Source organism: Chiloscyllium plagiosum, unplaced genomic scaffold (assembly GCF_037043375.1).
Source record: "Chiloscyllium plagiosum isolate Xiang-an unplaced genomic scaffold, Cpla_swu_hap1 HiC_scaffold_38, whole genome shotgun sequence".
NCBI lineage: Eukaryota > Metazoa > Chordata > Chondrichthyes > Orectolobiformes > Hemiscylliidae > Chiloscyllium > Chiloscyllium plagiosum.
Window position 1 is genome coordinate 32,344,875 of NW_028270176.1, and position 12,674 is coordinate 32,357,548.

The 12,674-nt window shown below is 48.2% G+C and overlaps 1 protein-coding gene across 4 annotated transcripts in view; it reads right to left on the reverse strand.

The window, feature by feature from the left end:
• Positions 1–149: 149 nt before the first annotated feature.
• The window catches only part of LOC122544194 (nectin-1-like), a 36,155-nt gene continuing 23,630 nt past the window's right edge, over positions 150–12,674 (reverse strand). For 3 of the 4 annotated variants that reach the window (XM_087980745.1, XM_087980743.1, XM_087980746.1), the window contains exons 6-10: positions 6,969–7,082; positions 4,963–5,018; positions 2,512–2,541; positions 2,370–2,413; positions 150–1,751 (exon numbers count right to left, since the gene is read on the reverse strand). In XM_087980745.1, coding sequence (XP_087836871.1) covers positions 1,724–1,751; positions 2,370–2,413; positions 2,512–2,541; positions 4,963–5,018; positions 6,969–7,082 — 272 coding nt within the window. In that variant the 3' untranslated portion in view covers positions 150–1,723. The remainder of the gene's footprint in view (positions 1,752–2,369; positions 2,414–2,511; positions 2,542–4,962; positions 5,019–6,968; positions 7,083–12,674) is intronic. The other variant, XM_087980744.1, reaches the window with a different exon arrangement.

Sequence of the window (12,674 nt, forward strand, 5' to 3'; positions counted from 1 at the left end):
CTGCAGTCCTTTGGTTTTAATATAGATCTTCCAAACATTATTCTGCAACTCTTTGAAGGGAGGCGCAATCTTTATTTATCAACTCTTGAGGGACTCTACTAAATCACAACCATTTTAAAATTTCTTCACAAAATTATATCAACTTACCATCCTGATAAGCAAGCCATTTATTAGAAAATCACACCATTATTGAAGCATTGAAAATACACTGACGTAGCTATGGACCAGACCAGGCCCTCTAAAAATATTTATTAAAAGTAGCCTAGACCCTAACTTTTTCTTGTTTTTAATGGCAAATTTGAAGTGTATGTTCCAGTTGGAATGCAACTAGTCAAACTATTAATCGTTAAACCAGACACAATTTATTTAAACACAAGAAAGGCTGGATAGGGTGAGACTTTTTTCACTAGAGTGTAGGAGGTTGGGAGGTGACCTGATAGAAGTTTACGAATTAATGAGGGGTATGGATTGAGTTGATAGTAGTTGTCTTTCCCCCAGATTGTGGGATTTCAAGACCCGGGGGCACATTTTTAAGGTGAGAGAAGAGAAATGTTAAAAAGACATAGAGGCAATCTTTTCTTACACGTGTGGAATGAACCGCCTGAGGAGGTGGTGGGTAAGGGTACAGTTATAACATTTAAAAGACATTTATTTGGATACATGAATAGGAAAGGTTTGGAGGGATATGGGCCAGGAGTAGGAACGTGGGATTGGCATGGCCAACCCACCCTAACCAGCACATCTTCTGACCATGGGAGGAAACCGGAGCACCCGGAGGAAACCCACGCAGACACGGGGAGAAGAATGTGCAAACTCCACACATACAGTCGCCCGAGGGTGGGATTGAACCCAGGTCCCATGCTAACCACTGAGCCACAATGCCACCCTCTATACGATTTCACAGCCAGTGTAAAAGCATTAAGACCTGAAGGAAAGAAATGGGGAATTGTAAATATTCCTGGTTTGGGAGGTAACATTTAAAGATTGACACCAAGATATGGGAGTGACAAGCAAGTGTCGGGCAAGAAAGTGTATTGGCCCTGTGACATCATTGCCAAACCATGGATCCAGATACCGATGTTGTGTTCTGGGGAGTTGAGAGTGTGTTGCTGGGAAAACGCAGCAGGCCAGGCAGCATCAGGATACTGTCTGACCTGCTGCGCTTCTCCAGCACCACACTCTCGATTCTGATCTCCAGCATCTGCAGTCCTCACTTTCTCCTAGTGTTCTGGGGGGACCTGGTTCAAGTCCAGCCAGGGCAGATGGCGGAATTTCGATTCAACGAAAATCTGGAATTAATGAGGCTGATAACCTGATTGTTGGGTCAAAACCCATCTGGTTCACTAATGTCCTTCAGGAAGGAAACTGCCATGCTTCCTACATGTGACTCCAGACTCACAGCAATGTGGTTAACTCTGGGCAACAAATACTGGCTTTGTCATCAGATTGTCCAATTGAATTTCAATTTGAAATTATCTAAATGTTGGGAAAGGTAGACATAAAGATATCTGTGTTCATTGGGTTCCCAAGTGGGACATATCCCAATACTCGACTTAAAGCCCAGAAATATAGTGCAGTATTAAATAATCAGAGATTTTAATATTGCCTGTGTCTTTGAGGACGATGTTTCTTTCAGGACTCTCATAAAATTGAAATAAAAGATTCAGGCCAAATGGAGAGTGAAATACTGTTCAGATCCTGGCTGACTTCAGTTTGTTCTTGTTCAGGCTGTATGCTTCCCAACATCGTGACTGAAAAACAATAGCATTAAATGCAGGATCAATATCTGCAAAATAATCAAACACCATGTGATAATCTGTCCAAATATGTGACGTGGGAATGAACAATTTCAAACAGCCTTCACACAGAATTTATGGACAATTGGTCAGCTGCACTGATAAATAGATAGATAGATAGATAGATAGATAGATAGATAGATAGATAGATAGATAGATAGATAGATAGATAGATAGATAGATAGATAGACAGACAGATAGACAGACAGATAGATAGATAGACAGACAGACAGACAGACAGATAGATAGACAGACAGATAGATAGACAGACAGATAGATAGACAGACAGACAGACGGATAGACAGACAGATAGATAGATAGATAGATAGATAGATAGATAGATAGATAGATAGATAGATAGATAGATAGATAGATAGATAGATAGACAGACAGATAGATATATAGACAGATAGACAGACAGATAGGTAGGTAGGTAGATAGATAGATAGAATGAAAGACTGTTGGCTATTAAACAGACATATGATGCATAAATTCAGAGATGCATGATAATGAGGTGGATGTTACCCAGATCAATTGATCACCTGACAATTCAGGAAGCAGCGTGAATCTTACCTTTGTATTTCATTGTACACTGACTGTTCCCCCAACTTCAAACTCTGTGGGAAGTGATCACAACAAGTCAGATTTACTGCTTCCTGTGTAATGCTCAGTACAATTGATGTCGAACATGCATTAGCAGGTGGGTTCCACTCACCGTGTAAGTAGCGTTGATCTCTGCGGAATCCTTGGGACGTAAAGAAAACAGTTTTCAGGTGTGGAATATTCTGGAATAGACCTCAACAGGAAGGGAAACAGAGGGGGCCAATGCAGATGTGGGAGTAACTGGATTTAATGTGGATGATGAACAGGCTAAATAATATTTCAAATCTTTGCTGGGAATTAATTAATATCTGACAGTGGTGGCTGGAACCTTAAATCATACAGATTTCTCCACCTGAACATGTTCTTTGAAAGATCTCACTAAATATTTGCTGCCTCCCTCTCGGTTTTGCCCTAGAGTGCTCCCATTTATTCCCGTCGCAAGTTATTTTCTCATCCCTCCCCCAGCTGTTTTGTATTCCTGTTGAATGAGTTGGCAGGCAGATCACAACAGCTCAGTGTATCAAAAAATAACTCCACCATTTTGTTATTCCTTTAGCCAACTGACTTCAAACTGTGTCGCCCAGCCAATGAGAAAGGTTGCAATTTGGTTTTTTTGCTCTTGATTAGATTAGATTACTTACAGTGTGGAAACAGGCCCTTCGGCCCAACAAGGTCCACACCGACCCGCCGAAGCGCAACCCACCCATTCCCCTACATTTACCCCTTTACCTAACACTCCGGGCAATTTAGCATAGCCAATTCACCTGATCCTGCACATCTTTGTACTGTGGGAGGAAACCGGAGCACCCGGAGGAAACCCACGCAGACACGGGGAGAACGTGCAAACTCCACACAGTCAGTCGCCTGAGTCGGGAATTGAACTCGGGTCTCTGGCGCTGTGAGGCAGCAGTGCTAACCACAGTGCCACCGTGCCGCCCACAAAGACCTCAAAGACCTCAAAGCAATTGGTGTGTTTCTGGGTAAAATTCAAGGCATCCCGGTAAAAACGATTCTTCCTCAGAAATCACACGACACCAGGTTATAGTGCGGCAGGTTTATTTGCAATCACAAAGCTTTTGGAGCGCTGTGACTTGTGACTTCAAGTTCATCGATTGGACTGTATCCTGGTGTTGTGTGACTTCTGACTTTGCCCACCCGCGTCCAACACCATCACCTCCACATCAGAGATTCGTTGTGGCATTTTATATCGTTGCCTCCAGTGATATCGTCACCAAGGTCAAACCTGTTCACATTTGTTAAGCCTTGTTCCTCTTCTCTGATAATTAAAATACATTGTCACATGAAGGTAAATGTTTTATTCCCTGCTCTACACACTCTTAGGGAGCTGAAGGGAAAAATTCAAATGGCAATTCCTTTCAAGTGATTCCGATCACACAGCACAAATGATTAGCCAAAAAAGGGATCAGACTGTCATCAGTCACAGGGATAAAGGAAAGTTACTGCGGATGCTGGAATCTGAAACCAAAAGAGAAAATGCTGGAAAATCTCAGCAGGTCTGGCAGCATCTGTAAGGAGAGAAAAGAGCTGACGTTTCGAGTCTAACTGACCCTTTTGTCAGCTTTGACAGTCAGTTAGACTCGAAACGTCAGCTCTTTTCTCTCCTGACAGATGCTGCCAGACCTGCTGAGATTTTCCAGCATTTTCTCTTTTGGTATCAGTCACAGGGAAATGACTAAAGAGCAAAGAACACAGACCAATAAGAACAGGAACAGCCCTTCAGCCCTCCCAGCCTGTGCTGACATGTTTTGCCCTTCCATACTAAAACTGCCTTCACTTACAGGATCTGTAGCCCTCTATTTCCTTCCTATTCATATATCCGTCCAGGTGAACGCTGTTAATGTACCTGCTTCCACCCCCTCTGACAGCATGTTCCAGGCACTCACCACCCTTTGTGTGAAAATCCTAGCCAGCACGTCTTTTTTAAACTTCCCCTCCTCCCCCCCTCTCCCCCCACATCAAACAACCTGTATCCCCGAGTAACTGACCCCTCCACCCTGGGGAAAAGCCTCATACTTTCCACTCTATCCATGCCATTCCCAAGCTTTTACATTTCTATCAGGTCAGCCCTCAACCTCCTGCGTTCCAGTGAGAACAAACCCAGTCTAACCAACCTTCCTTCAGAGCTAAAGGCCCCATACCAGGCAACATCCTGATCAAACCTTTCTGCACCCCTCTCCAAAGCATCCACGTCCTTCTGGTTAGTGTGGTGACCAGAACTGGATGCAATATTCCAAGTGTGGCCTCACTGAAGCTCTATAAAGCTGCAGCATAACGTGTTTATCAATATACTCAATGCCCCGTCCAAATGAAGGTAAGCAGGCCATTGGTCTATATACTACCTTGTCTACCTGCACTGCCACCTTCAGTGATCTGGGGGCCTGCACACCCAGATCCCTCTACATCTCAATGCTCCTAAGGGTTCTGCCATTCACTGTATAATTTCCACGACTACTTAACCTTCCTCACATTTATCTGGAATAAACTCTGTCTGCCATTCCATTCCACTCTGATGTATCCAGAAGAGTTGAAAGGATTGACTTACCTGTTGAAATTTCTTCCTTTGATTGGGAACGTTGATATAGTGCTCCTCTGAAAGAATACGTTAGGATGAATAAGACAGCTTGAATCATTCTCATGAAACATAATCTGTCATTCATTCTACACTCATCAGGACAGATGCAAGAATGCCATATTGAACAGGGAGCAACAACTTATGCTGCAGTCAGATTATGTTCTTGATGTCCTGAATTTGATTTGATCTGAATTATTATTGTGACATGTCTCGAAGTACAGTGAAAAGTTTTGTTTTGTTTGCAGTACACACAGAATAGGATGTCTACAGTGTGGAAACAGGCCCTATGGTCAAACAAGTCCACACTGACCCTCTGAAGAGTGATCCACCCAGACCCATTCCCCCTATCTTATTACTATACATTTCCCTGACAAAAATGCCGAACACACACGTCCCTGAACACTACGGGCAATTTAACACGGCAAATCCATCTTTGGACTGTGGGAGGAAACTGGAGCACCTGCAAGACACAGGGCAAGTGTGCAAACTCTGCACAGACAGTCACCCAAGGTTGGAATTGAACTAGGGTCCCTGGCTCTGTGAGGCAGCAATGCTAACCACTGAGCCACCATGCAGCATTAGGGTAATGGAACAGAGTGAGGAATGCAATGTTACCGCTGCAGAGAAGGTACGCTAAGAGCGAGATCAACACTGTATTTCACGTATGAGAGGTCCATTCAGAAATCTTACAAGAGCTGGGAAGAAACTGTTCCTGAGTCTGTCCAGTCTAATCTCTAATAGATATTAACAGACCCTTGCTGGTACAATATTAGCAATTGTATAATTTCAAATCTACTTTCTTCCTTTCTGCATACATTAAGCTTTGTTATTGTTATCTTCTGCGGAAGTGTCACTGGACCTGAAACTTTAACTCCAATTTCTCTTCACAGAAGCTGCCAAACCTGCTGAGCTTTTCCAGCAATTTCTGTTGTTCTTTCTAATTTACAGCATCTGCGTTTTTTTGTTTTTTTACTTGTTGAATATTTTAAATTCGGTCTGTGCTGTACATGTATCTCACGTATATTAATCAGCATTTTCTGGTATCATTGCACATCCACCTCCATTGTTTCTACTCGATAAAAACCAGTGATACACTAATGTGAACCAACTCACCATTTCTGGACATCAGCAAACACACAGGATAAAGAGGTGGGCGACCAGCGGAAGGCAGTGCAGTGGCTCAGGGGTTAGCACTGATGCCTCACAGCACCAGAGACGCGGGTTCGATCCCGCCCTCGGGTGACTGTCTGTGTGGAGTTTGCACACCCTCCCCGTGTCTGTGTGGGTTTCCTCCGGGTGCTCCGGTTTTCTCCCACAGTCCAAAGATGTGCAGGTTACTGGGGATTGACCATGGGAAATTGTCCCATAGTGCCCAGGGATGTGCAGGTTAGGGTGGATTGGCCATGGGAAATTGCCCCATAGTGCCCAGGGATGTGCAGGTTAGGGAGGATTGGCCATGGGAAATTGTCCCATAGTGTCCAGGGATGTGCAGGTTAGAGTGGATTAGCCATGGGAAATTGTCCCATAGTGCCCAAGGATGTGCAGGTTAGGGTGGGTTGGCCATGGGGAATTGTCCCATAGTGTCCAGGGATGTGCAGGTTAGGGTGTATTGGCCATGGGAAATTGTCCCACAGTGCCCAGGGATGTGCAGGTTAGGGTGGATTGGCCATGGGAATTTGCCCCAGAGTGTCCAAAGATGTGCAAGCTAGATGGGTTAGCGGTGGGAAGTGTGGCGTCACAGGGATATGGTCAGGGGAGAGTGTGCTTTTCTGAGGCTCAATGTGGACTCAATGGGCCGAATGTCCTGCTTCCACTTTGTAGGGAATGATTCAACACAGTTGATTATTAGGACAGGAACATTCTGAGTGGGCAGTAATCAATCAAAATTGAAATGATGTATTATTGAATACCTGTAATGAGTTGAAATAGCAGTAGGTATATAGGAAAATGCTTCCATGTTTCAGGTTAAAAGTATTTACCTGCTGACTTGTGTCGTTTCTGGATGAGTAGAGCAATGGTCAATGCTACCAGAGCGATCACCAGCACTCCCACTATCACCCATGGAATGATGAGCTTGCTATCGGTATGACCTGTGAAAACACAAAGAGAAGGGAATGGGGAGTGAACAAGGCAATTGGATACCAACCAGCAAGAATCTCCTTTATACGGTTCCTCCATGGCCAATCCACCCTAACCTGCACATCGCTGGGCACTGTGGGACAATTTCCCATGGCCAATCCACCCTAACCTGCACATCCCTGGGCACTGTGGGACAATTTCCCATGGCCAATCCACCCTAACCTGCACATCCCTGGACACTATGGGACAATTTCCCATGGCCAATCCACATAACCTGCACATCCCAGGGCACTATGGGACAATTTCCCATGGCCAATCCACCCTAACCTGCACATCCCTGGGCACTATGGGACAATTTCCCATGGCCAATCCACCCTAACCTGCACATCCCTGGACACTATGGGACAATTTCCCATGGCCAATCCACCCTAACCTGCACATCCCTGGGCACTATGGGACAATTTCCCATGGCCAATCCACCCTAACCTGCACACCTTTGTACAGTGGGAGGAAACCAGAGCACCCAGTGAAATTCTACACAGACAGGGGCAGAACATGTTTGGAGAAGATTTGTCGCTCAGATTGTGAATCAGGTTGTAAGGTTGTTCACTGAGCTGGTAGATTCTTCTCAGACGTTTCGTCACCATGCTAGGTGACATCATCAGTGCGCCTCCGGTGATGTTTTGTCCCACTTGCTGTTTATGTATCTTGGTCTGTTGTAGTCGGTCATATCACTTCCCGTTCCTTTTTCTGAGAGGTTGCTGAACGGAGTCCAAATCAATGTGTGTGTTGATGGAGGTTTGAATGCCAGGCCTCTAGGAATTCCTGTCCATGTATCTGTTTAGCCTGTCCTAGAATGGATGTGATGTCCGAGTCAAACTGGTGTCCCCCTCTATCTGTGTGTAAGGAGACTTATGTGTATGGATACCAGTGATAGTTGGTCATGTCTTTTGGTTACATGTGTGCCAACTAGCCATCAAAAGTCATGACCAACTACCGAGCTGCAGTGTATGTTAAGGCTCATCATTAATTGTGATGGGTATGTGTTATATTAAACAGACTGGCTCACACAGACAGCACTATTCTCTCTGTAGATGCAGCAGAGGTGAGTATAACCAGCTAAGATCTATAATGGGGGGCAAATACCCAGAACATGACCCTCACAAGCGAGGCTAACGCCAATACCCCTCCCCCCCCCACCCCCCGCCACAAAATACTCCCGGCAAAGGTAAAGAATTAATTAATTCAAGCAATCCTTAATTGTGTGAATTTCCCAAAGTGTAAAGGTATTGGATGGTCTGAATATTCCGTTCGCAAGATGATCCAAAACTGGATATACATTGAATTATCAAAAGTATGTGCAGGAGTAGCCATTCGGCCCCTCCAGCCTGTTCTGCCATTCAATATGATCATGGGCGGCACGGTGGGCGGCACGGTGGCACAGTGGTTAGCACTGCTGCCTCACAGCGCCAGAGACCCGGGTTCAGTTCCCGCCTCAGGCGACTGACTGTGTGGAGTTTGCACATTCTCCCCGTGTCTGCGTGGGTTTCCTCCGGGTGCTCCGGTTTCCTCCCACAGTCCAAAAGATGTGCAGGGTCAGGTGAATTGGCCATGCTAAATTGTCCGTAGTGTTAGGTAAGGGGTAAATGTAGGGGTATGGGTGGTTTGCGCTTCGGCGGGGCAGTGTGGACTTGTTGGGCCGAAGGGCCTGTTTCCACACTGTAAAGTAATCTAATCTAAAAAAAATGGCTGATCGTCCAACTCAATAGCCCCTACTTTCTCCAATATCCTTCCATCCCCTTAGCCCAAAGAACTATTACTAACTCTTATTGAAAACATTTAGTGTTTTGACCTCAATTGCAGAGAATCATCCAGGCTGAGTGAGCACATTTCTCCTCATCTCAGTCCTGAAAGGCACAGCCCTTATCTAGGCGTTTGTCATAATGAGTCTGAATCAAAACGATCTACATTCAGGAATGGTGCATTGTAGCTGTAAACTTGTGGCACAGTGGTAGTGTCCCTAACTCTGGGCCAGAAAGCTCACCTTCCCTGGAGGAGGTGTAGTATCACTGATGCACCCTGGTAATGGGGACCTGTCTAAGCTTCAATGGGATGAACCTCCCCCCCCCACCCCCCACCCTCTTCATTCTTCTAAAGTCCAGTGAATATTGTCCAAACGGATTCAGTCTCTCTCCATACGTCTCTCAGCAGTCCTGCCATTCCAGGCATCAGTCTGGGAAACCTTTGTGACACTCCCTCCATCACCAGAATGTCCTTCCTCCGAATACGGAGACAATTACTCACTACTCCAAAACTGCTACCATCTCAAATTGAAGAGTCATAGTGTCCCACAACATGGAGACAGGACCTTTGGCCCAGCTGGTCCATGCCGACCAAAATGTCCATCTACGCTCACCCCATTTCCCTGCACTTGGTCCATATCCTTCTAATCCTTTCCTATCCATGTATTTGTCCTTTTAAATGTTGTTAATGTACCCGCCTCAACCCCTACCACTGGCAGCTCATTCCATATGCGTACCACCCTCCGTGTAAAAACGTTGCCCCTCAGGTTCCCTTTTATTCTTTCCCCCTCTAACCTTAAACTGATGCCCTCTAGTCCTCGATTCCCCAACCCCTGGGGAAAAGACTGAGTGTGTTCACCCTGTCCATGTCCCTCATGATCTTATACACCTCTATAAGGTCACCCCTCAGTCTCCTACGCTCGAAGGAAAACACTCCGAGCTTGTCCAACCTCTCTCCCTGTAACTCAGACCATTGAGTCCTGGCAACATCCTTGTAAATTTCCTTCTGCACCCTTTCCAGTTTCATACCATCCTTCCTACAGCAAGGTGACCAAAACCAAACACAAAACTCCAAGTGCGGCCTCACCAATATCCTGTAGAACTGTAGGTTTATAGATCTGTAGGTTTTAGTCTGAGGGAGCATTTGGATTGACAACTGGCAAGTAAATTGCACGCCGCACAAATGCCAGGCTATGACCATCACCGATAAAAGACACCTGACCACCTTGACACTCAGTGGCATTACCGTCACAGAATCCCACGCAATCAACATCCTGGGGAGTGTTATCACTGACCAGAAACTCACATTTTTCAGCTCTGATCTCCAGCATCTGCATTCCTCACTTTCTCCCAGAAACTCAACTGGACCCACCACATAAACACAGCGGCTACAAGAGCAGGTCAGAGGCTGGGAATCCCGCAGCGAGTAACTCCCCTCCTGACTCCCCCCAAAGCCTGTCCCACCATCGACAAGGCACAAGGCAGGAGGGTGAGGGAATACTCCCCACTTGCCCCTGGGTGGGGGCAGCACCAACAACACTCGAGAAGCTCAACACCATCCAGGGACAGAGCAGCCTCCACACCCACAAACATCCCCTCCCTCCCCCACCGACGCTCAGTAACATCAGTGTGTACCATCCCCTCCCTCCCCCACCGACGCTCAGTAACAGCAGTGTGTACCATCCCCTCCCTCCCCCCACCGACGCTCAGTAACAGCAGTGTGTACCATCCCCTCCCTTCCCCACCGACCCTCAGTAACAGCAGTGTGTACCATCCCCTCCTTCCCCCCACCGACGCTCAGTAACAGCAGTGTGTACCATCCCCTCCCTACCCCAACCGACACTCAGTAACAGCAGTGTGTACCATCCCCTCCCTCCCTCCCACACCGACGCTCAGTAACAGCAGTGTGTACCATCCCCTCCCTCCCCCCACCGACGCTCAGTAACAGCAGTGTGTACCATCTCCTCCTTCCCCCCCCACCGACACTCAGTAACAGCAGTGTGTACCATCCCCTCCCTCCCTCCCACACCGACGCTCAGTAACAGCAGTGTGTACCATCCCCTCCCTCCCCCCACTGACGCTCAGTAACAGCAGTGTGTACCGTCCCCACCCTCCCCCCCACCGACACTCAGTAACAGCAGCGTGTACCATCCCCTCCCTCCCCCCACCGACGCTCAGTAACAGCAGTGTGTACCATCCCCTCCCTCGCTCCCCCCACCGATGCTCAGTAGCAGCAGTGTGTACCATCCCCTCCCTCCCCCCACCGACGCTCAGTAACAGCAGTGTGTACCATCCCCTCCCTCCCCCACTGACGCTCAGTAGCAGCAGTGTGTACCATCCCCTCCCTCCCCCCACCGACGCTCAGTAACAGCAGTGTGTACCATCCCCTCCCTCCCCCCCACCGACGCTCAGTAACAGCAGTGTGTACCATCCCCTCCATCCCTTCCCCCACCGACGCTCAGTAACAGCAGTGTGTACCATCCCCTCCCTCCTTCCCCCCACCGATGCTCAGTAGCAGCAGTGTGTACCATCCCCTCACTCCCCCACCGATGCTCAGTAACAGCAGTGTGTACCATCCCCTCCCTCCCCCCACCGACGCTCAGTAACAGCAGTGTGTACCATCCCCTCACTCCCCCACCGACGCTCAGTAACAGCAGTGTGTACCATCCCCTCCCTCCCCCACCGATGCTCAGTAACAGCAGTGTGTACCATCCCCTCCCTCCCCCACCGACGCTCAGTAACAGCAGTGTGTACCATCCCCTCCCTCCCCCCACCGACGCTCAGTAACAGCAGTGTGTACCATCCCCTCCCTCCCCCCACCGACACTCAGTAACAGCAGTGTGTACCATCCCTTCACTCCCCCACCGACGCTCAGTAACAGCAGTGTGTACCATCCCCTCCCTCCCCCACCGACGCTCAGTAACAGCAGTGTGTACCATCCCCTCCCTCCCCCCACCGACGCTCAGTAACAGCAGTGTGTACCATCCCCTCCCTCCCCCCACCGACACTCAGTAACAGCAGTGTGTACCATCCCTTCACTCCCCCACCGACGCTCAGTAACAGCAGTGTGTACCATCCCCTCCCTCCCTCCCCCCACCGACCCTCAGTAACAGCAGTGTGTACCATTCCCTCCCTCCCCCCACCGACGCTCAGTAACAGCAGTGTGTACCATCCCCTCCCTCCCCCACCGACGCTCAGTAACAGCAGTGTGTACCATCCCCTCCCTCCCCCACCGACGCTCAGTAACAGCAGTGTGTACCATCCCCTCCCTCCCTCCCCCACCGACGCTCAGTAACAGCAGTGTGTACCATCCCCTCCCTCCCCCCACCGACCCTCAGTAACAGCAGTGTGTACCATCCCCTCCCTCCCCCCACCGACCCTCAGTAACAGCAGTGTGTACCAGCTACAAGATGCACTGCAGAAACTCACCAAAGACCCTCAGGCAGCACCTTCCAACCCCATGGCCTCTACCAGTCAGACAAGGGCAGGAGGTGTATGGGAACAGCTCTCCCTCCAAGTTCCAACAGCCAATGTATCGCTGTTCCGTCGTTCTCGCTGCTCCAACAGCCTGGATGTGAGCATGCCCACACGGCTTGTACAGCAGTCATACAGACAGCCAACTGACCCTCACCTTCTCCAGGAATACATAGGGAAGGGGAATAAATGCTGGGTCATAAAGAGGCTCCCACATTCATGTGAACAGAAAGACATAGCTTCTTCAGACTGACCAGGAGGTTCCAAAGCATACAGTCATAGAGATGTACAGCACGGAAACAGACCCTTCGGTCCAACTTGTCTACG